Source organism: Syngnathus floridae, chromosome 22, assembly GCF_059516105.1.
Source record: "Syngnathus floridae isolate MCC-2025c chromosome 22, RoL_Sflo_1.0, whole genome shotgun sequence".
Lineage (NCBI taxonomy): Eukaryota > Metazoa > Chordata > Actinopteri > Syngnathiformes > Syngnathidae > Syngnathus > Syngnathus floridae.
Window position 1 is genome coordinate 4,127,610 of NC_142434.1, and position 24,851 is coordinate 4,152,460.

The following is a 24,851-nucleotide window of genomic DNA, read 5'->3' on the forward strand; positions in this document are numbered from 1 at the left end:
ATGCTGTTCTGACGTTAAAAGGCCTGTGGAAAGCTTTTCCAAGGTTTCAAGTAATACCTTCCCAAGTGTTTCTATGGCAGCAGTTGATGCACAGTGAGATCAGAGCATTGATTGTCCTGGCGGAGCCTGGTGGATTTTTTTTTCCGCCTCGGTATTGCTCACAGGTAGCCTAACCTTGAACCCAGTGTTGGCCAGCAAGAGATAAGAAGCTACAGACTGTGTTTAGTATTTAGTGAAAACCTATTCCGATCATTCCAATGTGACATTCTAACAAAAAAAAATAATGACACGAACAGGCAATATTTCTACAAATATACAATAAAAGGAAAAAAAACCTACTGTCATACAGCAAGAAAAAAAATCTAAATGCATGTTATACATATTTATATTTATATATATATATATACTAAAACAAATTGGATTGCAGAAGATACTCTCAACGACGCTCTTGCAGACATTGAAAGTACAATAAAATAACGCTTATTTACAAAGCATATACAATTGTCCAAAAAGACCTTGTGTAATCCCCCAAAAAAGAAACACATAAACACTATTTCATTTGAAATATCACTTTGCTTCATGTATTAAGATCCCCAAAGGATCCGTAAATATTGTCCACTTTGGCTGGATGTGACACCGAGAGCACAATTTCATCGTTGACGTTCTTCGGAAAGGCACCAGTAAATAAAAGCCAATTATATTCCGGTAAAGGCACGACTTGATTGGTCGGATTAAAAAAATGCTGATTAGTTCAATAAAGGCACCGGCGCATTTATGGATAGGCCCGATCATTTTGACTGACTTCATATGGCACGAGTTGAAAATACTCATCACGTAAGTGACAGTAAGGATTTTTTGTGTACTATATCTCGACAAAACATTTCAATTGCTTATAAAAAAATAGCATGCTTTGTTTTCATTGACCAGCCATACATCAAGTGCCCGAAGCAGATTCTCTGTATTATGTACAACATTCAGTAGACAATTATTTACATATACTGTTCAAATCACCTCGTAGCCGTTAATACTGGAAACTTGACGTTGATGCAGCTCGATCGTGCAAAAGTTAAAACGGGTTGACTAGCGTTATGGTTTCCTACGTGCGTGCAGACTTTGGCAAGTCTCTATTTCGTGTTCACATTGAAGAGAGCAGCAAAAAGACACCGAGCGGTTGCGAGTGTGTTAGTCCGACGCCGCGAAGCGATGCGAAGAAGTGCTCCGGGTTTTTTCGAGAGGGCCGGGGACTCGGACCTCAAGTGCGGGCTGGCCCAGGCGGCTGTTTGGAAGGTGACAAATATGTGTTCGTTCAGCTTCTTCATAACTGCCGTGACGATGCTTTTCGGCGTCTTCCAGAATTTTTTTTTTTTTTTTTAAACAACAAAAATACAGCAAAAACTCAATCTGAAAAGTCTGAAGAACATGTCCGGCTATTGCGGTAAATATATGTTGAGCTCCAGGGAGGTCAGAGAGGTGGTTCGCTTAGTGCCCCCCGCTGGAACCGGGTGGATTGTGGATCCAGTCGAGAACTATGAGTGTCAGGCTGCCAATCATGAAGACGATTCCCATAACCAAGAAGACGGCGGCCTGGGGAGCGAGACCAGAACAAAAAATACTCAATGCTTTTAGAGGAGCGAGGACGCACCGCGGGATTTCTGGTGAAATTTCTGATGAGTCACATTTTGGGTATCCATCGGAAAGAGGATATGTTGAGAAAGTGCTGACGGTGCATATTGTGGACTCACCCCGATTTTCTGCCGGGAGCGAAGCGGTACGGTCTTCACCAGGCGGAGGTAAAAGGCCGCAGGGAGGATAAAGATGAGCATGGTCGCTGCCGAGGAACCTGAACATCAAATAAAAGCAGTTCAGAAAAGTAGCACGACCTGTATGAACTTAGAGTGACCTGATAAGATTATATGTTAATGCTATATGTTTAATGTAGTGGTGCTTAAGTGCCAAGAAGATTTTCTCACGCGACCGGCTTTAAGCTTCTCGACTTTTTCTTCACTAAAACAACCTCTGACCCGAAGCTACTAATCAGACCTCACATGTGGGAATCCCATGAGTGCTTTTCCTCGTCCTCTTATCTTTTTTACGCTCCACTTACCAATGAAGCCGAAGATGTCTCGGATGGTCGGGACGAAGATGACCAGCATGTTGTTGAAGAACAAGATGCCGGCGGCGATTAGCATGTGGCGAGGCCAGCTGAAAGTTCGGCCGCTGAAGAGCAAAGTGTTGATGGAGGAACGGATCTGGACAGAAAAAAAAAACAGGATGCTTGCTTATTAATGAAGTCCTTTCAGGAAGAACAATAAAATAATGGAGAGGTTGAATGTAGGATCGCAGTTGTTATTCCGACAAACTATAAATTTCAACTATGCGAGGGTGTAAAAATAGAAAGTCATCAGAAAATTAAATATCTAAGTGAATTACAGATCCCCGAAACGTCTACTTCGGTATAATGAAGTAGTTAATCTTCTTTCACTTCCTTCACAAAATGTCAAATTATAGAGTAGCGCCGCAGACATACACACAAACTAGTTATCCAACCAAAGGCATCATTAAAGTATAGGGTATATAATTTAACAAGCACGTCGCTCAGCGTTGTCGTGGTGACGTACACCCGTTAGCACACTCGCACACACACACACTATTCTCATATGGGCGTTTGCATGTGAAATAATCCCAAAAACACTTTAAAGCATGCAGTGTAAACAAAGAGCATGCATGACATTTTTAAAAAAAATATATAAAATATATAGTATACTGTAAAAAGGGCTTGCTCTCTATATTTTTTGTGGGGAAAAAAAAACACCTGTTGTTTTGACTTTCTATTTATCGGGATTTGGCAGGATAAGAAAGAGAAAATGAATCAAGCCTCGATTGTCTTGAGTCACTCCCAAGCCTCATTCCCACACTTGGCATTGAGCGAAGTGTGTCAAATGTTATGTGCACATAAGAGAAAAAAAAAATTAAAAGAAACAGCGAGCACACAGATCCTCTCTAAGAGGCCCGGTACCGCTCGATCCAGCCTCTAGTGGGTGAAAGGTCGTCTGTATCAGGTGTAGCCCGTAGCGCCCAGCAAGCTAGCAAAGGCTTGGGGGCGCCCATTTAAAAAAAAAAAAGCGAAAGGGATTAGCCGGCGCCGTGCAAGGCAACTGTGAGGTTGCATCAGCCAAGCGCTGAGAGGAAGGCGGGTGCCCGTGGAGGCGTGTCACCCGTAGATGACTGTTAATTGTTTATTTTTACAACTGCCTCCGCTTCCTTTTGACTCTTCCAGCGAGCATAAAAAAAAGTCATCATTTCTCCAGTCCAAGTGACCTTCATTTTGATGGGCTTTTCTGGGATTGCTACCAAAAAGATGTCAAGCGGTGAAGAGTTATCGGAGATACTAACAAATATTTCATCCCCCTTAAAAAAAAAAAAAAAAAAACTCCCACCAGCTGTTGCATAAAACAGCTCGGAAAAGTCGAACCGGGACGGGGCATTTCTCTCCGAGGCTCCAAACTATTCGGCACCCAACTGTTACCTGGCGCGAAGCCTTTGGAGTACACCGTGTGATATTTGTACACTTTTGACTCTTGCTATTTACTTGTCAGACACCCCCTCCCCCATTTTCTTCCAAACGTACACGTACAAACGGTGAGAATGTAGACAAACCGGTAAAACCGAGCGTCACTAGATTTCGCCACACGGATTATTCGAACCTCTCGGAAGCATCTGTAAACATGCACAGCTTTCATTTCCCTTGAAACATTGCCCAGAAAATCCCCTTTTTTAAAAATAAATAAATATATAAAACGTAACAAGTCAAGCACGACAACCCGACTGATGCATTTTCACTTCATCTTTTGCAGTCAAACAAAACCTCAAGCAAAGTGCAAGCGTAACAAGGCGGGCGCTAATTTTTTTTCAAAGATTGCAATTATTTATTTGGCGTATATTCAAAACAATCACCAGAAATGTTCTTAGGAATCCATTAGTCACCGTAATTAGACTCTAACGTCTAGTCAGTAAATTCCAGCTCTTTAAAATCTGATGCAAACCCGAATGCGTCTTGCAAGTTGCGTTTTGAGAAACGAATTTATTCGGCCCTGAAACCGAGTTGATAAATTGATATTTAGCACATAAAAGTGATTTTTAATTCTTCACACAGCCTGAGAACTGGGACATGTCTGCCTCCATGTAAAGCCCCTTCATAATGCACTGAATCCCGCCAAAGCCCTCCGTGATCCAGCCTCCGTTTTTTGTATCTACCGTCACGTGAACGCACACCAACGTACACACGCTCATTGTGCCGACTAAACGTGCACGCGCTGGCGTTATTTGCCCTCTCGCGTATATACGACTTGACCACGGGGGCCGAGGACAGTCGGTCGCAGACAAAGCTAATGTTAATCTCTCGTTGAAGGTCGGCAAGCAAAGTAAAGGTCGGCGAGGATTCAAGGAGAGATTCTCAAATGTCAGGTGGAAACTTGGCACGGAGACAACGTGCTGCTTTCAATCTGATGTCTCACCTGAATCCAAGGTTGACACGGTACACGGCAATTTAAATCGTCAATATTAAGCACAAACGAATATCTTCCACAAGATGGCCGACTGTGTCTGTTCTTTTATCTATTCTTGCTACTTTGTAAAACAGTTGTCTCAAGACAGCGGGAACATAAAATAAGATCGTAATAATCTGAAGTATTCCGAGATCTTAATTCCGTTTTGTCCCAGTCGGGTTTCCAATATTTATAAATAAGGCAACAAAAATCTTTGACGCATTGTTCCCTAGCAACCCCGACTCGCCCTTAGCGCCGTGGTCAAGGTGAGGTTTTTTCCACTGTCCACTCTGATCCAGTAAACTTCCATTGCGAAAAGAAAGGAAGGGTGGGGGGCAATCTTCTTGCTCCCCGCACCCTCCGACACATCATCTCCATTTGAATCCACAATGTCATGCAAGAAAAGTGTGTCCGCATGTGAATGCGGCTTTGTGCTAATGCCTATCCAAGGGTGCTTAGTCACAAGACGAAAATGTAAACAGCCTGATTTATGACTCACTCAGTCCCCATGTAAAACAATGATGTGTTTTCACAACAATGGCCGCTGTCTCAGTTGATGACTCAATGACAACAAGGCTGCTGCTGCCACCTAGTGGCTGCGTACACCTTCTACACTCCAGAAGTTGCTATGTGACCAAGGCTAAAAGAAGGTCGTGACACTTCCTCTTGGTCCGCAGCCAAATTTATCCTTGGGGGTCAGATGAAAACCAAGCTAAATTTAGCCCCTGACCATGTTTGGGAAGGAACTATGAATGAATGTATCCGGGGTGTTTTCCATGGGCATCACCATCAGAGGATTATTAGTTACTCAACATGGAATCAAGGGCTGATCGCTAAAGTGTTGGTAGGCAATTGTGCCCCCTGTCTGTTTGTTGAGGCATTTCATCACAAGAAAGAAGAACCTCAATGTCGTCCCAATTATGACAGAAAAAGTCTCAGTGGTATTTATAGTTTTTTTTCTATTTCTGAGTCAAGCAAAACAGTTGCTCTGTGGTACTTACAGGGAAGAGGACAATGGGGACGGTCAACGTGACGGCAGTAAGGACAGCCAAACGCACCAGCAGTAGCAGGGTGTCAAACTTGTAAACCTTGGTGAAGGTGTGAAGAAGCTCCGCCTCCACGTTGTCTGTGTTTCGAAACAGTCACTTGTGAAACACGTAGCAGAATATAAATCTGTTCAGACATGACATTGAATCCTCGAGTCCATGCCGCCGATATTATTTCGGCGTTTGAATTTGGCTAAGAATGCTAACGTACTGATCAGTTGTCGGGTTGTCTTACCATAAAAAGTGAGGTAGCCGAATAGTGCTGACATCATGTACATGATGAGCATAGCAAGGATGGACAGGTTGGAGACGGTCTGCATCTTCTTCCTGCTACGACTAAAGAAACGACAAATTAGTTCTCCACCGGTTTCTGAAAGGAAATGTGTACGCTTACTCTTTCAGCTCACTGTAGATGGGTAGCACCTCGGGGTGGCACACAAAGGCAAAGGCCAGGATGGGCACGGTGTACGCCGTCTGAAGATAAAATGGGTAGGCTATTCGAGATGTTTTTCATTCAGGTTCTCAATGATACACAAAAGCCACAAATCCTACAAAAGACACAACACACCCTGCAAGCCTACCTTAAGCAAACATTCTAGTTTTCACCTTTTCACCTTCATAAAAAAAACCTTATTCAAATAGCACGCCTACCTGTGAGTTGAAGATAAAGTATTTGGGCGTGCACATATCTTCGTCGTCGTGCTGCGGCTCATAGTGGACACCGGTGGAAGCCATGTGGGTATCGGTGACGGCCGGGGATACGTCCGCCCGGGAGAAGTCCATTTGCGTGGAACGATTGTGTAACGCATACACGCCCGGCATGTGCGAGGCGTTCGTGCTTAAGTTGGCTGAGACGTGGTCCAGGAAGGGAAGCGGGCATGGGAGCTGGGTTTTCTTGTAGATCACCTAGACACAATAAGGTCACCTTGGTGATTTTATGCGAAAGATTAAAATCCTTGATTTTTTTTTTCTAAAACTAAACTTACGACTCCCAGGAAGAACACCATGCAGGAAAGAGAAAAACCACTCGTGTACCCCAGATAACCTGCGATGAAAATAAAATATTTGTAGACAGCTTCGATATCGCGGCTATTTTTTCTTCTGCTTTTCCTATAAACAGCTGGAAATCTATTTGAATGTCTATTCCAGGATATGGGTCACAGATGTAGGTCAAATAACCAAAAATAGATGGATAAAAGATGTGAGGGGCAGTTTGCAAATGGATTTTATCAATCATGCCAAGAGATACATATCTAGCTCTAATTTGATTCAGGTTTTGTGGAAGCTAAGCTAGCTGAATGAAGACTGAGCCCGGCTCATAAAATGTGACCGATGGAGCTGACTTGCTCAACGTTGCATTTGCCAGAGCAGACTTGAGAAACGGCGTTGGGTTACTTTTGATTACAGACAGCTGCGTGGACGCCCGACATATCGCTTACAACCGCACGGCGACAACTAACATCTTGTAAAGGATTGACATCCAGATTATTAGGTATACTTACCCAGATTTTTAAGCAGCGACAAAGGGAAAATAATTCCAATGGACACAAATATCACCAGGTAGTTTCCGTTCAGGTACCATTCACTGCAAATACAATCACCCCAAAAAATAAGTTAGAATTTAAAGATATTCCGATCGTGATCGCAAAATCATAACGTTCACTCACCCGGTACTTTCTTCCAAACCCAAGAACGCCCGAATGACTTCCGGCAACTCGTATTTCACAATAAAGAGGTAGCTAGACATGGCTGCAAAAAGACGTACGTTAAAATTCAAACATTTGCAAGGGTTTATTTCCCGAATCGTATTTTCTTACCGCCGATGTTTTGCATTATAATCGATCCGAACGCCGCTATTTTCCCCGGCCAACCGAACGCCCTTTCTCCCAGTTTTTCATAGATGAGGGATCCTGCGAAAAATCATTTGTTGACAATTACCCACTGAATATGCAATCCTTTTTTTTTTTGAGGGTGACCAAAACACCAACCTCCTTCTTTCGACGTCATTAGAAGCAAATGGACAGAATACAAGGAGAGGATGGCAACAGCGATGAGTAGGAGTCTAGGAGGAAAAATGATGATGCAATATGTAGTCCATCATAGATACCCGAGTGTCCATTCGGATCGTCATTGATAAGTTACGTCGATACTCACGTAAACAATACGATGCCAGTGTTGGCCATGGCGTACGACAAGCCCAGGATCCCGCTGCCCATTATGGCGTTGCTTAAGTTAAAGACGGACATTCCGAAGGACGTATGGCCTGGATGCTGCTCGGATTTAAAAAAAGATTTATCAATTGAAGTCAAATCGTTTGATGATCGTATCTGATACTGATCAATTGTTCGTCCCCTTACATATTCTTCATGGTACTCTTCGTATTTCTTCTTCTTCATCATTCCATTCGTCAGGAACTTTTGGCTCTCGCCATCGTCCATATCGTCCAGGAACTGACTGCAAAGGCACAAATCGGTTTTTAAAAAATTTCTCGTAGGTTTTTGCGTGATCCCCACACGGCGCTCACCTGTTGATGGTGGCCTTTTCCGAATCGATGGTCTCTGTGAAACGGTCCAAACTGTCCGTGCTGTCGTCGTCGGCCTCCGTGGCGACTTTCCTCAGCTCCATGCGATCCACAATTCCCGGCATAGTGGTTCACGGCGGGGACGAGGATTTCCAATGCTTACTTGACAGTTTCGGCGATCACAAGGTGCTCCTTTAACCCTTGCTTGAGTGCTTTATCTCCAAAACGTGATTCTAAAAACAAAAATAGATGTTTTACCAACAAACCCCAAAACTAGGTCAGGGTTGCAAGATGTTCTTCTGCCATCAAGGGGCCCCCTTGTCCACGTCGGCCCACAGGGGAGGAGACAAGCTTCACATTTTCCACTTTAACATCATTATTATGTAACGTAATGTAGCGATTCAGTGTAACACAAATTGCTGCGTCAAGAGGACTCACAAAGAGCTCTCAGACTAGAGCGAGAATGAACCTCTGTAAAGCAAGGTTAAATTGGATCGGCACCAAATTCGACGCTACGGTAGATGATGTCACCCGAGCCCGACTCCAAGTTTCCCGACTGTCTTAAACCGCTGAGCAGAAACGTCTTTGCTTCTCAATACACATCCCATGTTTACAGTCAACAAATGAACTGACGTCACGGGATGTGAAAATCAAACCGCCTGACCGTCGCCGCTGATTCGATTTAACACACTTGTGCTTCGCCGTTTAAGCCGATGGCGATTACACGTGTTACCGTTAACCGTAACCAGAAATCCGCCTAGTCACCTCTACCTTGCTTTTTAATGCCTGCTTGTTGACTTTTCAACTGCAAGAGGGTTAACCTGTCTGACTGGGTTAGCTCCCCCTCTCCCCTCCCTCCTCCACAATTTGATCATGTCAGACTAATTGACACATAACATTTTAATGTACGTCGCTGGGCCACATCTGGAATACACATGTGCAACTAGCGGCCGCGGAAGATTCATTGGGAAAACCACAAATGTGTCCAAGAAACATAAAATGGAACAATCCTCGTATCCTGGAAAGTTTCCACTCAAATTTTCACCCGCTGTATTTTATTTGAAAGGTCACCAGGGTCACACACTGACCTAATTTGCGGAGACAGGTTTTATATAACTCGCAAGCATTAATAAATAGTCTGAGAACTGAGGTCTGGATCGCAACAAAACTTCAAAATTTAAAAGAGTCAAAGCGATTCATATTCACTTAACATTAGCAACTGACCGCCAGAGAAATGAAGTAATGTGAAATATTTCAGTCTCATTTTGAGAAGTACTTCATCTGACCTCCACCCAAGCAATGTCTTGCATCAGCCAGCAAACTACTTGAGTGCAAAATTATTTCCTGCCGAGAAAGTGCAAAGCAGCTGTGTTTTTGTTTCGCCACTACTCTGCAGCCAGATCATGCATCAACAAATAATCTCCATTAAAAAAGAAGCTCTAACATATTCCAAAACATACTCACTCATGCAGAAGATTCCTTTCCAAAAAAAAAATCTTGACCGCTTTCTTTCTCAAACCCAAAAATACGTTTTAGTAGTCGGACGGTGACAGAGAAGTGAAGGGTCGAGGAGCTGCGGCTATTTTCTAACTCAGGTGAGAAGGGACGCTTTTAAAAGGGGGGAGGGAGGACTTCGGTCACCCAATCAGGACAGGGCTCTCCTTTTGAGCACGCTCATAAGAATCGACCCCCTCCACCCCTGCCTGGCCTCTAAACACACACTCTCACAAACTTCAGAAAAGAAATATAACATCATTATGATGACTTATTATAAAAGTCGGACAGTATCACACATTAGTGAGGTCTCGCCTGTTTGGCATGAAGTGATCACGTGACAAGTCACATGATCTTCCTTTGCCAGCTGCATCGCCAGGCACGAGCCAGACAAGTAGGTTGTGCCGCCGCTCCGCCAATCAGAGCGGGCGCAGCGAATGTCGCTGCGCTCAAGGTCGCGTACATGTCAGGGATGAGGCGTTATCTCGTCGTAATGTCCAAGCATACAGTGAACTCCCGAGAATCCTCAGTTGCCACCTTGCCGGTTAAAGAGATCTGATCTAGCTAATTTAAAAAAGAGTCTGGAGTCTGCATTAACCACGTCGGGGTCTATCACCCCAAAAAGTTACACACGGCGGTAATTCACACCAAAACTCACTCCACCGACATTCCTGAGATAACTTCAACAAATGCTCAGCCAATCACCTGTTACCAGAAAGCTGGAGGAAAGCTGGAGGGGAGGGGCGAGGGACGGACAAGGCGCCGTAAAGTATCCCGACGGACAATGCCGGCAAGGCATGAATGACGGAAATTGAAAATGCCGTGATGTAACAAAAAGAACACCCGTAGATTCGAAGATCAGTTACCTAGCAACAAGGACATCACCTATGTTGACACACCCCTGTTATGAAACACTATATTGCTATATATATATTCACACACCACCATGGAATTTACCACCATTGATAGGTTCTGTGTAAACAGTCTTTCAAGGGTGCGCTTCCTCATTTTTTTTTTTTTTTGTAGACCCTTAACCAACTGTCCCTGATGACCTTTTAGCCATTTTCACAAGGTGAATGTCTAATCCAAGTCAGTTTAGTCCAAACAATCTTTCAGCCTCTTTACCTTGGCAGTTTCTTGTTCATGGATCTAATGGAACAGAATTTCAAAAAAAAATCTTGGGAATCATTCTTCAGTCGGTTGTTAAAATCCTTGAGAGCTCTATCGAAGACTTGACAGTGCCCGCGGAGCCTCGAAGAATTTCACAGGTCTGAAACGACGTATATTTCTGGCTCCTGTGTTCCGCGAACGTGCTTGCTAAGCCGCCGCTAGGTCCGTATGACATAACAGCTTATGATATAAGTGAGCAAAGACTTTGGGATTTTTTGTTTCAACACATCTGCTCGAATCAGGCAGCTCCCGAATTTCCAAGTGCCACGTCCTCAAAAACAAAAGCTCGTGTGACGCCCATCACCTCCTCACCGTCTCTCCACGTGGGAGGAATCTATCATCGCCGTGACAACTCCTACTTCATTTCGGACGTCAAAATCTCCCGATGGCGTCACACCACGACAACAACAGCCGACCTAAACTTGACCTTTTGTACCAGCACCTCATGTGGCCTAACCTTGTTTGTGACTTCTTCCTCTTATCGCTTTGCATTGATCTGCAAACTTCAACGTGACGTGCTTCTTTGCCTTCGTCCGAAGGGTTAGCGGGTTTAGTGCGGGAGATCCTGACGCTTTCTGGATTATTTATTTAACATCACCGTGCAAAGTACTCTGCCAAAAAAAACAGGGTAGTACAATCTGAGAATTTTCAGAGTAGTCATTTTCTTGCTTTACTTGTTTATCTTTGTAACTAAACCCGACTCGAGTCTATGTTCCTCCTTACAATGGCTCAGTGTTTGCTAGCTTAATGTCATTTGGCAACTGACAGTTCTCCTTTGTCACCTGTTGCGTAACTTATGGTCAAGCTTGCGCATAAGTCATTTTGTGTATTATTTATGGGGGCGAGCTGTTTCGCTTTGCTGCGCGAAGCTCAGGCAGGCTTCCAGCCCGGTTTTTCTTGGCTCGCCAAGAGAGTTGAAGAATGACTTAAAATGCTTTTTCGATTCATTGTGCTGGGGCGCCTTGTACTAAAAATGCAAAAGTAGAGTGCGGTAAAAGCAAACTTCTATTAAGGACATTGCCTTAAAAAAATGCTCTTCAACCTTTTATTTAAAGTATGAAATTGACAAATAGTCCATGTTATTCTGTTGAAGACAAATAAAGATTTTTATTTGTCATTGTTGACACTTGGCTAGTTAGCATGTCGCGCTAATGGCCAACGCTTGTTATTTGTGTTTACGAAGAAGCTAGCTCTGGAGTCACATTATTTGCGGGTTCCGAGCAGCTGTGTGGGCAAACATCTCGCCGTGTTTACAAGATCTCAAACGACACTCTGAGCCCTTGTGGTTGACCTGTGACCTCTGACCACCATGTGGAAAAGAGGAAAACAAATTTGAACCCCCACCTTCCCTTCCAGCCAACCTCCAAGGCTGCTTGTCACTAAAACGAGAAGAGATAGGGTGGCCCACCTTCGATGAACACTTCCGGGGGGGGGCCTGGAAACGGAGACGTATGAGTTCGAGGCGCGTCTTGACAAGTTGCGCATTCGTCCTCGGATGAATCGGCGCCGCGCTGCTAAATTCATTGCTAAGGTGTAACCGCAACACGACAATAACTTCAGCCCAAGCAATTAATAGGACGGAGATCATTTCGTTATTCGCTCATATAATAATTCATTACTGCTAATTTTTTTTATCGGATTCCGTGGCATTTTATTACGTAATATTCTTGACTAGTACTGAAATAAATATGTCATGATGTTTCATCGAGACAAAAGTGTCTTTTAGGTCAATGCTGACTGGAAAAATGTGGTAAAGTAGGCCAGGGGCAAATATTTGCATGGTCACCATGTATTAATAGCAAGCAGAGTGGCAAGGATAGGCTGAACATGCCACTCAAATATGCTCAAGATGTTCCTTCCATTTTCCAAAGTGGATCTGGTCTTTGTGTGGTCCGGGTTGCTTCATACCGGCTGGCTTAAAACCAGTGTAAACACGCTGCAGATAAGCAACACAATGGAACGCTCGAAAAAATGTAGGCCAAAAGTACGTGACGACTTGGAAAATGTATAGAAAGACATTTTTGACACTTTAAAAAAACTTCAAAATCAAAGCTGTTCTTCAAGTATAATTTTGCATATAAGCATTTTTACCCATGTGTCAATTTTATGAACAGATTAAATTATAATTATAAATATATATAATATAATAAGTAATATATAATAATAATTATACATATAATTTTGAATATAAGCATTTTTACCCATGTGTCAATTTCATGAACACATTAAATAATAATCATAAATATATATAATATAATAAATAATAATATAATAAATTTTGGCCATTCATTCACAGTTATTTGTAGCATTAAATTTATTTGTAGAAGCAAAACTTCACTGTCTACATAAATACAGTATGTGCACGAAAAATGGACCTTGAGTCAAATAATCATTGAGTTAAATTAGGCTGCTTTAAAAAAAAAAAAAAAAAAGGTTTTACTATCTCGAGTTGCGCTAATAGCACCAACATCGGACCTCATGATTGCAGTCACAACATTATTAGCTCTCCTGTTACATAAAAAACCTGCCATCCCCATTTCTCAATCGACTCTGGACAGAAGCGTGTTTAGCTCCACGCCATGTGCCCCCACGCAGACAGGCAGGCAGAACCTTTTTGTTTTGTTCTACAACGCGTCGGGGGGGTGGAGGAAAAAAAAAAAAAAAAGGAAGCTCGGAAGGTAAGAGATAATAAAACCAACTCAACCGCTTGAATGCAACTAGCTTAACCAGGGTTGTTTTAATTCCATAAATGAGTTACTAGAATTATTTTTGCTTTGTTTACGTGCGGCGCCACCCTGGAGGAAACGCTACTGTTGCATTCATCACGTCGTTCCAAAAAAGCACATGTTAAGTGAGCCATTCGAGATCATCAACAATCGGAATATTAAAAAAAAGTAAGACGATAAGAGGGCTTACCAAGTGTGAGCGGAAGGCAGTTGTAAGTAGCAGCGAAAGCAGGAGGAGGAGGAGGACTATTGGAAACAAGAGATGGAGACCCTTCCCATTTAACAAGCAAGGAGCCTGAGTGGAAATTTCCATGTGCCATGTGATGACGGCAGCTAGTGAAGCCTCATGTTTCACTGCTGGGTGGGTGGAGGGGTGGAGGGGGGGTCCCAATCTGACACCCCAACAACACCCCCGTCCCCCCTCCCCCAAACCGCAATGAGGAAAGCCTCCCTTGTCTCAAGTATCTTGGAGTAATCTTAATTGTTGCTTCGGATTGTCCAATCCAAACTGTTTAAAGGGAATTAAAAATAGTCCGAGAAGAGGGTCGCCTTTGTTTACATTCCGTCTGGCCACATTGGAGGGAAGAGGGACATTCCGTAAGGAAGGATGACTCACTTACGAGACTTAAGAACAGAAGGAAATAATCTTCACAATACAAGTGGTTGCTGTTTATTAAATTTGCATTTAGTTAACAGAACTGAGAATAGAATTTTCGGATATTGCGAGGGATAGTCCTATTTTTAAAAGTCTATTGTCATAATTTACGTATAACACGACTAACACGTTTTTCGAGAGACAAGCCAGCGCTCGGACGATTCTTTTCCAGACTTACACGGAAAAATTTGAGAGTGCGAGGCGGCGTGGCCACGAAATTCACAAGCAGCTGTTTGGTAGATAGTAAACAATTCTAAAAAAAAATGTTTATTGCCGCTCCCGTTTGAAGAAGCTTTGATGCTGCGGAATAAGTTACATTTGAACACACCGTATAAATCTTTGGGTGTTTTGAAAATTCTTCTTGTTAAACATTTTTTGAGCTTCAAATTTCACTAAAGAACAAACTGAACTTTTAAAATAAAAATAGGCAAGGACGAGCAATTCTCGGGAATCTCTGCTGTCAACTTTGGTGGCTTAAATCAGAAATAAATGTCATGTCACGCTCAAAATCACTCCACGGAAAAAACATCTCACATGAGAGCACGATTTCCTCAGCTGACACCGATTAAATATTCTGTCGCTGTGGATGATAAACTCTCCGGATCATTTGAGGTCACCAGAAAAAAAAATATTTGCTGTTATTATTAAATAATTTGAAAAAAAATAAATGAATTATTTTTTGGATTACATCAGCTTGTAAATTAGTACAGCATATGAAAAAAAAAATGTTCTGAGCAAACACAGACAACACTTGACCCCACCGTGCGTAATAGTGACCGATGGTTGTTTGCATAAACTTGAGAGCAGAACATCTTTGATTTTTACACCATGTTGAGTAAGCCGGTCAAACAAAAGTCAGACTTATATAACTTGGACAGCGATCCCTCAGAGGAGTCGATGATCTCTTGAACACACAAATTACTCCAATTAAACAATTACCGGTTTTGGGCATTTAAAAAAAAAAAGCTGATTGTGCTGTAATCACCCCCGTGCTTTTTTTTTTTTTTTTTTTTTTTTTCCAAAGAACCACATCTGCTGCTGTTTTCGCATTGACTTGACAACACAGGAGGGCCCACTCGTACAAGCAATTGGTGTTTTTCTTCTCTGTTTGACTCACTTAAAATGGAAAGATCACAGACTCCAACAGACTTCTCACCTCTGGCAAATCACTGTTTGTCCAGATGGGTATTTTTTTTTTTTTGCTCATAAAGTCTTCAATCTCCTAAAAATAGCCTTCAAATCCTTAAATGGCAATTCCTGTGAGAAAAATATTTAGTTGCCATAAAGTTAAATGAGAATTCACTTTGATTCTATATGGAACTCAATTTAAAGATTCCAATGTGAGCTTGCTGAGTGAGTCATTGAGCAAGCAGTTATCGGGGATATTCCGTGCGCAGGAATGTTGTCGGCCATTAACACGAGAACAAGTGAGATTGGCGTCATTGCTTCTTATCTTGGAAACAGGAAGAATTCTGTGTTGGGTCAATGTATTATCTCTGAAACGTGTGAGATTTTTGTTTACCTTCCGATTGTGTTGGTCGACGTGAGTTAATGATGCTGTTTGGTTTGGAAATGGAAGATTTTGGCTTTTTCAATCGTCTCCAAACAATGAATGATGCAAAAAATGTTTAATTCTGTTTTTTAAAGGACAATCCTGTCAATTTTGTCTTCTCAAAATGCATTAGGAAAAAAATTGATGTTTTAAGAGAAGGCTGGAACAGATTAATGGCATTTCCATTCATTTCAATAGGGAAAGATGATTTGAGATACACTTAGGAGTGTGGCATGTTAAACCTTTTTAAATGTAAAAAATGTTAAACCATAGATATCCATTTCCTCTCCCGTCAAGCTGAATTCCCCTGTGGCTTTGATTCCAAGAATGGATCGTCTTCCATTACTGCCTAGCATTATTCGCTAGCAGTAAACAAGTCAGATTGATGGTTCGAAATGGCGTAGCCTATTAAAGAAGACAAAAAAAAAGCTTTGAGGCACAGGCTGATGAACAACCCGACAGTTAAGACAAGATGGATGCAACCTCCTGTGAAGTATAACGTTAGCGGCGGATTAGGAAAGTATTCTCGAGGTAGCGCCGCGTCTCTCGCTATTGTCGTTTTTTGTGTTTTGCTAATATCCATCTTCTGCTTCATTAGCAGCTTTGGATTCATTAGGAGTTCTTTCGGGGCTCAGTGATAACCCCTCCCCGAAAACATCCGGGGTGCCCCTCATGCTAGGCCTCGACATCATTTGCCAATTCTTCCACTTCTATGCTTCAACTATTAATTTCTGAAGCCCCTTACATAACCCGTTGCGCAATGTGTTTTTTCGGACCGTTTTGATTCCCCTCCGCGTTAATGGGGGTACCTCGGCCGACCCAAACAGGCACCCAACGGTCATCCGGTTTAGAAGGACCACCACCGCGGTGCGCACGTGTCCCCTAATTGACGTGTGCAGATGGGCGAAAGTTGTTTGTCAGTTATGACGCAGCTTGAGGTCCCCCCCCCCCCAAAAAAAAAAATCCTCATTGCTGCCAGCTTTGTTATTGTTTGCTTTATTTCTTCTTTGAGGAACACAGTGTTCTGAATCTCATTTATATTTTAAAATGACATATTCCTGGATAATGACTTCTAAATAAAGTCATAAGGTCACAGCGCCCCAGGTTTGAAATATTAGCCAAACAAGTCGACCAATTTCAAACGCTAAAATAGCCTTCGGCTATTTTTCTCTGCGTGTGGCTCACTTGTCATGTGAGCCGTTCGAGTTTGTTGTCTGGTGTTCTTCTGCTTCAGCGACGAGCTCGGTTCATCTCTTTTTTTGTCTCGAGCTGTTTTCGCTGGAATTGCCTGCGATCAGTCTGCAGGTTTTCCCAGCACGCCGCCGCGCCTCAATATGAAAGTGTCCCTTGTCGAGCGGACAAACGGGGGATTTGTCCGACGGCGTCATGCGCCGGTTGTTTGCCCAAATTGCATTGGCGCTCTGGAGGCCGACGGACATGCAAGCAGGCGTTTTGGTCTCCAGCCAAGTCCCTGTACTTTTCCATCTAACAATTGAAGAGGGCCTCTGGAAAGGTTTCCTAGTGTCCGTGTCTTATCAAAAAACATTTTTTCCTTCTCAAGCTTTTGTCTGAGAGGGTCGGGGGCACGACCAGTTCCCCCCCGAGCAAGAATGTTATTGTTTCCTGAGCTTTTCAGATGACACGCTTCCTAATAAGATGTGCGAGGATCCGAATTCTTCCCTCGTGCAACTCGGCCACCTCCACTTCCCTGTCGACACGGTATTTTCGGCTTTGACCCTTTCACCCTGCCGCTGTGCAGGCGGGCAAACGTACTCCCACTCCGCACTAAGTGGAATCCAAAGATAAGTCAACAAAATAGTATCTTTTACCGTGTTGCATTCAAGGGCGTCTTACTTCCCGAATTTAAACTCCCTAACCTGAGTCACTGAAATCAGGGTCAAGGCGGAATGCATGATAAATGACGCACGTGTGTGTCAACATCACTTTCAGGGAAAATCAACACAAAATTACACACAGCTAAACACTATTTGAGACAGAAAAATAAAAGCCTGTGCAATTTGAAAAAAGCCAGCAAATGACAGTGCAATACCTTCAATGTCCACATGAGGGCGGTATTGCACCACATATTAAATCCTCGGTGGGCCTTAATTTAAAAAAAAAAATTTTTCGACAGATAAACTGCTTTTCACCCATTTACCATACCATTTTCTTTTTTTTTCTACTATATAACTGGTCCAAGTTTAATCTGCCATTTTTAAAAAAATATTTTGAAATTGTAGTGGTGATTTTATTCAGTATCAAACTTTCCGACATTTTAAAGTATGATGGCAGTGACCCCCCTCGCCCCCCTTTTAAGCTAAAATGGAGTCACTTTGACTCTTGTGGGACAATCTCACAGTATGTACTCTTCACATTTCCAAATGGTCACCAAAGTGCTGATCCTTAACATCCCAATGGACAAAACCGCCGTGCGCAACCGCCATCGTGCATTATTTATACCCACACAGCATCTCAAAGCAGGTGGCAGAAAGCTTTTGAACGGGGGGGGGGGAAAGGAATTGCTGCGGGGTCAAAACGTCGGCGGGTGAAGTGAAAGCATCGGCGTTTGATGTAGACAAACACTTATACATGCACTTAAACACACCGCAAAGATGCCTCGCAGCAGCTCGGTGCACTAAAGGCAACGATAAGTCGAAGTGGAATGTTACATCATCGTCGCTAACTCTTTGGGTTGTATTTTTTTTTCGATAGACAAACTATAAATAAATCTCGCATATACCCAAGTGTCATGAAAAAATAAAACTTAGCCACCTGCCTTCACCGTATAATCAGTGACTATATTTAAACCAGACATATGCCAAAAAATCTACAATCATCCCCCAGGTAAGGAAGGACGTGGCTCATCGCAAACACATTTGATTTTTGACGCACCGTATTCTTCGAATCCATCAAGCTGCTTCCCCTCCAGCATTTCAAACAGTTTATTATCGATGTCTCCACTCCTTTAAGTATCAGCAATCTTTCTGCTGGGAAAGATGGACACTCTGGCATTACCCCAATGGCTTTCCCTCTTTGATGGCCGGCGCCATGGAAACATACACCCATTTGTCTTGTCACGGTGTCCTGGGTTGAAAGCTCATAATTACCAGCGCGTCGTGATTAGACCGAAGTCAGTAATAAGGCATCGGCCTCATTCTCACATCGCTCGCAGCTAATGAGACGGATTCATCCTTCTGCAAAGACAATTTTGATTCATTTTTTTTGTGGTGGGTTTTTGTTTGTGTGCGGTGGACTCGATGGACACAATGGGGGACTAAAGAAGAGAACAAGGCTTCAAACTGTGATGAATTATGCAAATGCGGTTTATGAAAGATATCAATTTTCCGTTTGACGTAAATAAGCAGGACGCTCGGAACGAAACTGCGAGAATTTTTTCGACACTGTTCTGTCTACAGTCAGCTAAAAAAAAAAACATTAGCTTGGCTAGTTTGCCCAGAGCCCTATAGATTCTTCTATAACATTGCGTAACCTCCAGTGTAAATAATGAGACTGCGGCGGCACTGCCGGGGGGGCGGGGGGGGACTGGAACGAGGAGTCTTCAAGGGCACACATGTTTAATTGAGATGATGGTATCTTTAATGGGGCAAATCCTCCCTGAAAAGACACCATTAAGCGTATAACCCAGTTGCTGCTTATCACGCGGGGGTCATCAATACATGGTTGCATCACTTGGACTCATTCACTGTCTCGGGGTATCATTATTGGAAGTTCTCTTCGACTCAAATTTAAATCCATCCATCATCAATTTTTGGCAAATTTTGCATTGTTTAATTAGATTTCAGCTTGGATGCACCGCCATGATGATTTAATACGCCTCAGGGTGTTCGGAAACAACCAGTGAAGCTGTTTCTTTAATCAATCCGATTTCAAACGTCAGTGAGCTGGAATGTTCATTCGTGTGCTACTTTTTATAATTGTGACGTGATGTTAACATTAAGGATGGATTAAGTCAGGTAAATCCCTCACTCAAGGCTCTCTGACCAAATGCATGGCGGCCATGTCATAAATGATTAATTCTTGAAGTGTGGTATCGGGTTACTATCGTGCCTAAGTTGTGCTTTTATTTCAATTTTTGTGAACACTTAGACCTACTATACTACTGTTTTGACGGTGGTCCAAAACTTTAAAAAGCATCAATAATTGCGATCGACCTTGCGTTTTGTTGTGCTAATTGTGGCCGCGCTGTGCAGCTGCAGCTTTTTTTTTTTTTTTTTTTCCGTCACTCCACTCCAGTCGCGTGCGTGCGATGTTGTGCTGCCGTTGCTTCCCGTCTTGCCATCGCCTCTGTCCGTCCCCTCCCACTGGCGTCACGCAAGTCGACCTGCAGGTGAACAGTTCATTGGCAGCTCCCCCCCCCCCCGCCTCTCCTTCCTCCCCATCGCGCACGCCAGCCGGCTGTCTGCTTTTTTTGAGGCTCGCGCAATGTTGCACCGCGGGACCAAACCCAGCCGGCTTTGAGAGCCACGAAGGAGGATCATGCGGTCGGAGCGCGGATGCACGAGCTAACGTGGACGAGAGGATGTCTGTTTGAACAGGCAGCAGCTGCGTGGGCGTCAAGGTGAGCAGGCAGCGGCTTTGTATTTTCTTTTTTTTTCCTCTCCGTTCTTTATTTCCATGATGAGCCAAGGGTGCAGAGTTCGTCAGTTCCTCCTAACATTAATTTTCTTGGATCTGACAGAGTTGTATTTTGTAAAGCACTTTTAAAACAAGAGAGGAATGAGAAATTAATACGGCTCATATTTCATATCCATCAGAAAATACAAACAGAAGCTAATGCTAATTGTTTGACTTTTCACCCTTCTTTTGGGTGCAGCTAGGGATGCACCGATACTATTTTTATCGGAACAAATACTTGCGTTTTCGTAATACCCCGATACCGAGTACGGATACTTGCTAATTCATCTTGCGATGGAAATTGTTTTTGACTTAAATTAAAATTCTCTTATACGCAATATATGATAGTCTAAGTATGCCAATTCCCTTAGTCATCTCTATCAAAATACCAAAGAGAAAGAAACACTTTCATTTACAAAGTGTACCTGAACACAGCTGTTGCACGAGCGCTAGTGTAAACACGAATGGTGGCTGAAATAAACAACCAGGCAGCATTCGCTATAATAGGCATGGCAGCTTTATTTATTTATATAGCAGATTTCAAACACAAGGCAAGTGCTTCACACAACCAAAGAATTGCCTCTCTGGATTTTAAAAGTATTTTATTTCATTTGCATGCAGCATAACCGCTAAATACCGCGTCACCATGTTTGCTTTGAACTGTGGGATCCGCGAATTGATCCGAGTCGGCAGACCTCTGAGTCTTGTTATTCCATGAAAATATCTCGAACGTACCCTCACGACACAAAGCATCCAGTGATCGATTGAACGGATTTTAAAATCGAATCAACAGCTGACCAATTTCCAAATTTGTGTGATTCTTCCTCAGCTCTCCTTCCGACGCATGACATGTGTAAACCACGTGAGACGGCAAGCTGAGACTCAGCCCTGAGGGGGAAAAGCAGGATGCGTGTCATCGCGTCGCATCTATTGAGCCGGAGCAGCGTCAACCCCGCGGCGGTGGCCCTGCTGCTCACACTATGCCTCGGCTTCCCTCCTTGGACCCTCACGTGCCCACCCGGCTGTATTTGCACGAGCGATATTATTTCTTGCAGCGGCTGTAATCTATCCAGGCTACCCCTCGACCTCCCTGACTACGCCACCCGCTTAGACCTGAGCCACAATTCCCTCGCCGCCATTCCCACTGATTGGACAACGCGGCCGCTCGAGCGGCTCGCCGCTCTGCTCCTCGGCCGCAATCGCATCAGCCAGATTGAAGCCGACGCTTTCGCGGTGACACCTCATCTCCTCCACTTGGACCTCTCGTCCAACAATCTATCAGCGCTCAATTCGTCTATCTTTACCGGCCTGACGCAGCTCAGAGAGCTGCTGCTGTTTGGTAACCAGATTGCTCAAATCAATCCTAACTCCTTTAGTGGTCTCCATAGTCTGGTGAAACTTTACCTGTCTGGAAACAGACTGACATCACTTCCCGTAAATCTTTGGGATGGAGGAGGGCCTCTCAACTTGACCTTTCTCGACGTGTCATCCAACAGGCTCGCCGGTTTGGATGTCCGCATTCTGCTTTCTCTGAGCCGACATGGCGGAATTTATTTGCAGGGTAACCCTCTTAGGTGTGACTGTGCTTTACTGGCTCTTCTTGAGTACTGGACGTGGAAGCAGTATCGCCCCCTGTTGGACTTTAAAGACGACTACCCATGTAGGGAGAATGTAAACCCCAAGGTGAATTGTAGCCTGGACGAAGAGGTGTCCAACGAGGCGGGAAGTTACCGAGTGGATCCGGGTCAATGGTTGTGGTTGACATGCCCGGGCTTCGCTTCGCCGGCCGTGAAAGATCCAGCTGTGTTCTGGGTGACCCCTAAAACGATACTATCAGCAGCCGAGCCAAGCGCTCACCTCGCAGTCCTCCCTAATGGCACCTTGGAGATAAGAGGAGCGCTGTTGGAGGATTCCGGCGCATACGCATGCGTGGCAGCCCGCGGACGCCGCTACGACCCGGACGCGTTTCCCGAGGTCAACGTGGTCGTGGGAAACATGAGCTCCGTCGCCCCCAGCGGCTTGGCCCATCGAGGCGGAGGCGAGCATTTCAATACGGCTTTCACCACCCTGGCTTCCTGCGTGGTCAGCATCATACTGGTGCTCCTCTACCTCTACCTGACGCCGTGTCGGTGCAGGGAGAACAGGGGCGGGGCCCCAGGAGGCTGCGGAGGACGAGCTATCGTCCTCTGTTCGGACCCCAGGGAACTTGAGTCGGGGCAGCGGAGGTCCAATGGAAAAAGGGTAGCGTTCCTAGAGCCCCAAATGGAGGACTGCGATAACACTGGAGCAAAGTCACCAGTTATCAACACAAGTCAAGCTACCACTGAGGGAATTCTTAAAAATGGAAGCAGGACAGTGGGGCAGACCCTCACAGACTCAGCCCTCATGGTATAGCAAAACATCACAAAACGGTATGAAGATTTGGCTTTCGGGTGAAATTTTGCAAATTGTTTATTTTAAGAGGCTGAGGTAGCATTTTTCGACTTTGACTGTTTGGCTTGTGTCTTTCAAAGTGAGGGCCTTTTAAATGGTGAGTGACGTGGGTGTCCGATGGGCTAGCTGTTCACTTGCTAATGGTTAGCATGTGGCTCAGCTGTAGCCATAGTAGCCAGTGTATCAATCTGCTCATTATGTGACTTGAGTCTGACTCAAGTCATAAGACTCAATTTAAGGTTCATCCTGAAATGTCACCCGAAAATCCAATTCCCCCGACATTTTCTGGGGTCGTGTTTAACCAATTTTACAATATCCTGCCTGTGCTTGTAAGAAGAAGAAATCACAAAGATGATGGAAACGCAGGTGGCGGAACAGTCACACTCCAGTCTGACTGACTATCGATAATTGAAAGACCTGTCGCGCTGCGCAAACAGCAGCACGGAAACCAATCCAAACTTGTTCTATTATAGATCAAACCATGTCTGCTGCGTCTTCGAGTTATTTCACATGAAGAAAGGAACGAGTCTCTACCATCGCTACTGGATCACATGACTGCTTTAATAAGTTGAAGCAATGTAGCGCACACCAGTAAGAATGAGATTGATCGATTCTTTATGGTGGAAATTTCTCCAGGAGTTCATTCATGCTCATTTTTGTATGTCTAGTAATGTAATTGTTTTCGTGAGATGTCTTAGTAACAACCCAATGCAGTAAGTAAGTTGAATAAAAACAAGTCTTGATGGCTATCATATTAGCTTGCGTTATTGTACTCATAAACATTACTGGGACATTCATATTATAAAAAAAGTTAATTAACATAACCATGTTAACTAAGTGCATTAAAAATCATATTGGTCTATTTTTTTAATAACCTAAAGTATTTCAACAGGGGTGTGTAGACTTATTGGATGTACGAAATGTCAAAGAAATGGTGTTTCCAATTGCACTTTGTTTCGCTTCAGAATGAAAACGCTCATCTAGCAACCCAAGAAAACGAACTGTTGGAACGATTGACCCTTAGTACGCGAGAAAAGAAAGGCAGCAGAGTGAAGTGTCATTCCGGCCCGAGTGGTGTCAACCAATGAGAAAAAGGTGTGACCTACATTCTCCCTTTGTCTGATATTTTTAGCTCTGTGGTGTCGTTTCCAAGGTGCCAGAAAGCTTGTATTGCTTCATCACATGTCTTGTCCACACCATCTTACATTTTTTTAGTTTTGATGTCCCATTCGGATGCACATAGACATCGTCATGAGTGTGGTATTTTAAAATAAAAAGTTACCTTTTAGAGGCTGTGTGTTGCTTTGTGCCTCCAAAAAGTCATTATTTTAGGCACCATGAGGAAATAAAGTCCGCTTGGGTGATCAAATGAAAAGTAGGGTTACATCAGAAGGATTTAAAGCATAGCAAATAACCTCTTAGTGAGTCAGCAAATCACAATATTCCAAAAATCCTCTTAAGGGCCCTTTCATTTGCGACTAAAAAAGTGAAAACCTTTTTTTTTTTACGCTTTATTTTGTTATTAAAAAAAAAAAACACTTAACATGATTGTACAGTGGCAGAGAGGACATACAGAGCCTTTTCAAAAAATGCGATGCTTTCAGGAGTGATGGGAAAATTGGCTGTTGTTAAATGGAGACGCCTTGATGGCTCCCATAGGGACCAAGCTGGAAATAACTCTCCCAGGGACGAGATGTTTTTCACTTCTTGTTGACTTCTAAAGATCGGGTCCCATAATACTCTCACGATTGCGTATGATACGATGGTGGCGGCAGATGGAGCTCACTTAGCATCAAGCAGCAATTTGGGAGACTGTCAATTACTCTTCTCAAAACTCTTTATTGCCTTGAACAGATGGACTTTGTCAAACTAAACTTAAAACAATCAGAACTGATCAATTGAATCGTATATTCTGAATTTTAAACAACAAGGCTTAGTTATCCCTACTAGCTTAATGCTAACACACAGTACAAAACACCATAGACAGGCTCATGAATAGCATCCGTAGTGGCCGTGTTACACAATCGATGTAGCAATACATGTAGACAGCCAATATAAACACTTCTCACAGGTAT

The 24,851-nt window shown here is 43.5% G+C and overlaps 2 protein-coding genes and 1 long non-coding RNA gene across 5 annotated transcripts in view; 2 read left to right on the forward strand and 1 right to left on the reverse strand.

Annotated features, from left to right (window-relative positions):
- LOC148379313 (uncharacterized) overlaps nucleotides 1-24,064 on the forward strand; it is a 32,182-nt gene extending 8,118 nt beyond the window's left edge. The window contains exon 4 of the long non-coding RNA XR_015855286.1: nucleotides 23,742-24,064. This is a non-coding gene — a long non-coding RNA (uncharacterized LOC148379313). The remainder of the gene's footprint in view (nucleotides 1-23,741) is intronic.
- slc38a4 (solute carrier family 38 member 4) lies at nucleotides 211-13,849 on the reverse strand. Of its 3 annotated transcripts, none has more exons than XM_088366304.1 (16): nucleotides 13,692-13,849; nucleotides 8,115-8,344; nucleotides 7,948-8,044; nucleotides 7,745-7,860; nucleotides 7,579-7,652; nucleotides 7,408-7,500; nucleotides 7,258-7,339; nucleotides 7,093-7,175; nucleotides 6,577-6,635; nucleotides 6,242-6,496; nucleotides 5,985-6,064; nucleotides 5,826-5,926; nucleotides 5,546-5,670; nucleotides 2,105-2,249; nucleotides 1,743-1,840; nucleotides 211-1,584 (listed from the first exon to the last, which is right to left on the reverse strand). In XM_088366304.1, exons 2-16 carry the CDS (start codon nucleotides 8,234-8,236, stop codon nucleotides 1,480-1,482), a joined length of 1,635 nt encoding a protein of 544 aa, XP_088222430.1. In that variant the 5' UTR covers nucleotides 8,237-8,344; nucleotides 13,692-13,849; the 3' UTR covers nucleotides 211-1,479. The 3 variants fall into 3 exon arrangements, with proteins under 3 accessions (XP_088222430.1, XP_088222431.1, XP_088222429.1); XM_088366305.1 differs by lacking the exon at nucleotides 13,692-13,849 and adding an exon at nucleotides 10,731-11,068; XM_088366303.1 differs by lacking the exon at nucleotides 13,692-13,849 and adding an exon at nucleotides 9,576-9,733.
- On the forward strand, nucleotides 13,173-24,064 carry LOC148379315 (amphoterin-induced protein 2-like). Its single transcript, XM_088366307.1, has 2 exons — nucleotides 13,173-20,287; nucleotides 21,173-24,064. The coding sequence occupies exon 2, from the start codon at nucleotides 21,250-21,252 to the stop codon at nucleotides 22,735-22,737; it is 1,488 nt and encodes a 495-aa protein (XP_088222433.1). The 5' UTR covers nucleotides 13,173-20,287; nucleotides 21,173-21,249; the 3' UTR covers nucleotides 22,738-24,064.
- Nucleotides 24,065-24,851: the final 787 nt, after the last annotated feature.

Coding starts and splice junctions, on each gene's coding strand:
- LOC148379315 (XM_088366307.1), top strand. CDS start 21,250: ATGCGTGTCATCGCGTCGCATCTATTGAGCCGGAGCAGCGTCAACCCC.
- slc38a4 (XM_088366304.1), bottom strand. CDS start 8,236: ATGCCGGGAATTGTGGATCGCATGGAGCTGAGGAAAGTCGCCACGGAG. Junction 5,671..5,825: donor CGGCTACCTCACTTTTTATG/GTAAGACAACCC, acceptor TTCGAAACACAG/ACAACGTGGAGGCGGAGCTT. Junction 1,585..1,742: donor GCTCCCGGCAGAAAATCGGG/GTGAGTCCACAA, acceptor CTCGCTCCCCAG/GCCGCCGTCTTCTTGGTTAT.